The sequence below is a fragment of the Tilletiaria anomala genome (assembly GCF_000711695.1).
Source record: "Tilletiaria anomala UBC 951 chromosome Unknown K437scaffold_231, whole genome shotgun sequence".
NCBI classification, from domain to species: Eukaryota; Fungi; Basidiomycota; class Exobasidiomycetes; order Georgefischeriales; family Tilletiariaceae; genus Tilletiaria; species Tilletiaria anomala.
The window spans coordinates 1-4,339 of record NW_013546791.1 but is presented as its reverse complement, the minus strand read 5'-3'; the positions used below and the strand labels follow the sequence as shown (position 1 = coordinate 4,339).

Below are 4,339 nucleotides of genomic sequence, written 5' to 3'. Positions count from 1 at the left end.
GGCACTTTGTGAATATATAAGGGCGGGGCATAGCACTCAGAGTTCGTGTAGCGTAGATAACAAACAAGGTGCCAGAACATCTTATCTTGGTCGTAATGAGCCATTCCTTCAATAAGTTATGAGCCCCCCCCCCCTTCCCAAAAAATTCCGAGTTGAATACTCAAGAGACTTCATGCAAATGACTAAGATGTCAGCAAATGCGACCTCGACAAAGGCCCCAGCCACCATGGAGAAGCTACATGGCGGTAACTGCGACGCGTAGGGTTCCAAAGCCCGGATGCTGATGATGGAGGCCAGCGTGTGGGGCTACGGTAACTGGAACGGTCAGTAAGCCCCTGAGTGACGATGGTACTGTTTCTTAGTATGAGAGTAGATTGGAGGAGGCCTTGGCGACACTGGTGCTTGTCATGGACGACAAGATCACTGGCTTGCTCCGCGTGGTGAAGACAGTTAATGAGCTGTGGGACACGTTGGAAGCCAAGTACCAGCTCAAGAAAGGAGTTGCCTTTTTCATCCTCAATGCAAGACTTTGGACCATCAAAAAGGATTTTGCTGAGAGCATGCATGAGTACCTCCACCGCCTTGCAACTACGAAAGGCAGGATCAAAGCACATGGAGTCGATATGTCCGAGACAGACTACCGCCTTGCTACTCTTGTCGGACTCGATTCATGCTACAACAATCACTTCCAGGTTCTCGAGCAGGTTAGCGACCAGTTGACAAAGGAACACTACGACGAAACACTACTCCAGGAGAAGGTTTGCCAGCATCGTAACAATGCCAACGAGACGACTGGCACATGTGTATTCAGCAGGCATTGCACAGATACTGGTAATGGAAAAATGACTTGCTGGAATTGTGGCAAGCAAGGCCACCTGCAAATAGAATGTCGATCGAAAGAAGTACATAGAACCACTTCACAGCTGAGAAACCACCCACAATGTCAGATGCTATGTCGGCATTCACCCTATGCAGCGTTTCCCTGCAGCGCAGGAGCGTTAACGACAACAACATCCTCAGCACGGGATCTTCGTATCACCTCGTCCCTCAATGCACTGCTCTCGCCAACAAGGTCAAGGATTCTGCCGTTATTAAACTCACGAAGGGCAGCAGAATGAAGGTAGTGGCTAAGGGCGATTTTGGGCCGATCCATGCCAAGCCCAGCAAGGGCAATCTCGTAAGCATTATCTTAAGAATCCTCTTGGAGTCCGAGGCATGCCGTGAGACCTCATCATCGTCAGCAGGTTCAAACGTGCGGAGGCTGGTGACTGCATCACGCTTAAGGGGCCACGGCTATGTGGGGCAGTGGAAACGGTATGGTGACCATAAGAGCGGGTTTACACAACGGCATCTCATCTTTCCCTGTCATATAGGGAACCACCACCACAATGCAGAACTTTGTCGGGCATATTCGAGTCATACAGATGCGAACGGCGAGCAATGGCACTGGCGCATCGGCCACACAAGGCATGACTCCCACAACGCGAGTTACAAGGCGAAGGGTCTACCCACTACCCAAGCTGATAGTGCATGTGAAGCGTACACGCTCGGAAAGTAGCACACTTCCCATAGGGCACTATAATAGAGAAAGCAGGGAACTACATATGCTTGAAAGGGTGCAAGTGGATATCATTGGACCTCTACGCATCGTGAGCGTAGCTAGCGCGCTCTACTTCCTAACCTTCACAAGTAAAAGTTCGGGCAAAGCCTGGGTTGGGGCACTGGCAGTTCATACGTGTTGCTGACATCATCGACAACTGGATCCTCCAAATAGAGAAGAAAATGCGCAAGAGATGATCAAGGTGGAAATGATCAAGGTCCCTCCACTCACACAACGGCAGCGGTGTATACGACAGCATGTGAGTGTAGCAACTCCTCAGTCCACAAGGTATCCGGCAAGAAATGTAAGCCTCATAGCTGGCTCAACAGAGCAGGCATGCAGAACGCCTCAATTTGACTCTTTTCAACATGGTCCTAGCATGGACCAGTGAATCGAAGCTGTAAATGCACTCTGGGAGAGTTGGTCGCAACGGAAGCCTTCGCGTGCAATCATCGTGCACGCATTACCCATCGCAATGGTTGCACGATGATCCAGATTCCAGAAGAAACGTAATGCAATTGAAAGATATCGAACGACCAGCTTCTCACAATAGGTTCAACGGCGTACTTCATGCGCGATAGAGCGCTGCGAGGTGTCAAATCGCACGAGTGCGCAAACATGGGCGTCCTCATCGAGTACAACAGCACCACGGCACTGTCTAGATTCTAAGCCTCAAGCAGCTCATCCGGTCTTGACACGTCAAGGTCATCGAAATGCTCAATAGGTCTGCGCGCACTGAGGAGCACGAAGCTCCTTGCAACGAAATCATGACCAGAGTGATGCTCGCGAGGCAGCTGCACCGGGGCATGTGCTAGGTTTGCAGCAGCAGGTGCCAATGCAACAAGTCGGGGAGAGATGATTCTTGTAAGAGCGTGAGGAACTACTTTGAGAACATCGACTCGCGTCAGCATGCAAACTGGCAAGTTCTGATACGTAGCGTCGTTCTACTTATTATAGCCACCATTTCTCCTGATCCAGCAGAGTGTCGCACTTACAAGAAAGCGACAAGGCTGACAAGTGGGAAACGGTACCAAAGAGCGAACATGATAACAAAGGCAACAAAACTTGGGTTGAGGCAAAAACTGCCAACCGGCAGGCGAGCCGTGGGAGCAAAAAGGGCATTGAAGGTCAAACACAACAGTGACGGTAACGTGCAGCGGTATATCGCAGGACTAGAAACTAGGGGCTTCTGGCAGATCGCAGGGGGAAAGCCATCATGAGACGTAAGCGCCTGTCTCCTGATTGACCGCCCTCCGCACAGCAATCGCTTTGGCCACCATGAACAATCTATATAACCATCATCCAGACGTTAAGACCGCCTACCATTACTTTGAGTGCGAGGAGGAAGCTTACCTCGAATCAACCGCCGGAATGTAGTGTTCGACCAGCAAGCCCATGCATTTGCGCAACAGCACTTAGGGAGTACAGCAAGCAGGTCAAAATTGGCACAGTAAGCTCGGCATGACCCTTCGGCAGATCGCTTCACCAGCGGCGAAGGCACCCAGTGCTCATAAGAGGGAACGATTAATGGTAACTTCAAGGTTTGACGTCTTAACGATTTCGTTTTCGCAACCGAACATCAGGAGACGACCCTTCGACTACGAGACCTTCTGCTCAAGCTCTTCCGCACCAAGGACCTCGGACCGCTTCAGGACTACTCCAGCCTACTTGATCCGACGCAACACTCACAGAGGCAGCATCTTCGTCGACCAGACGGCATACGCAACTTCGATATTTCGAAGATTTGACATGGAAGAGCTCAAGGCAGTCGTAACTCCCGCATTCAATGCATAGGAAAAGGACGTCGATGCTAACGGGATGATCAAGGACAAGAATTTCTACCCTGGAGTCATTAGATCTCTGCTCTATCTCGTACTCGGGACACAGCCTGATATGGCTTACTCAGGCATCAGGGCCAAGCAGGGTAGCGCTGAGTCGATGGCAGCAACTTGGCAGCCTGCCAAGAGGGTGATGCAGTACGGCCGAGAGACCTGCAATCTCGAAATGGAGTACAAGCGCACCAATGGTACAAACCTAGTCGACTGCTGTGATTCAGCCTAAGCAAGCGGCAAGGACAAGAAGCCCATGATGGGCTTCGTGTTCTACATCCCATCGGGCGTCATCATCTATTTGTCCCAGAAACAGAGCAAAGTTACACTTTCTTCAAAGGAGTCAGAGCTGACTGTAGCACAACGAAGCAACCGCGAGGCAGTTTGGCGGCAGAATCTGGGCACACCAGTGATCATATGGCTATCAAGATCAACAACACTGGCGCACTGCACCACATTCTCGGTAATCCCAACATGCAAGAAGCAGGCACTAAGACGTTGAGCTCAAGTATGCACAGGAAGCATACGACAGCGGCATCGTCAAGCTCGACATGCTCGACAGCAACATCAATATCGCCGACATATGTGCCAAGCCGCTGCAGACATGGCAAAAATTGAAACGGTAATGCGTGGCAGCCAGCGTCGTCCACTGCGCGAGATGGGCTCTAGCTGCCGAAAAGGGACACAGGAGCAATGGCAGCGCGGGCGCTTGAGCCAACGGAGGGAAGCACCGCGAATCACGTCGAAGCAACAGGGCCCGTAGGACATCATCGAGCGTCATTGAAGGTTTGAGGGCAAGGAACAAGCTACATTGACTGCATAGGAAAGCTGGCACTTTGTGAATATATAAGGGCGGGGCATAGCACTCAGAGTTCGTGTAGCGTAGATAACAAACAAGGTGCCAGAACAT

General features: G+C 51.1%; 1 protein-coding gene across 1 annotated transcript; it reads left to right on the top strand.

Annotated features, from left to right (window-relative positions):
* Positions 1 to 286: 286 nt before the first annotated feature.
* K437DRAFT_265513 (uncharacterized protein) lies at positions 287 to 4,192 on the top strand (the record flags this gene model as incomplete). Its single annotated transcript, XM_013384300.1, has 13 exons — positions 287 to 327; positions 374 to 758; positions 989 to 1,177; positions 1,374 to 1,735; positions 1,775 to 1,859; positions 1,979 to 2,109; positions 2,582 to 2,727; positions 2,907 to 2,973; positions 3,020 to 3,050; positions 3,077 to 3,370; positions 3,395 to 3,626; positions 3,740 to 3,937; positions 4,032 to 4,192. 13 exons carry the CDS (start codon positions 287 to 289, stop codon positions 4,190 to 4,192), a joined length of 2,322 nt encoding a protein of 773 aa, XP_013239754.1.
* Positions 4,193 to 4,339: the final 147 nt, after the last annotated feature.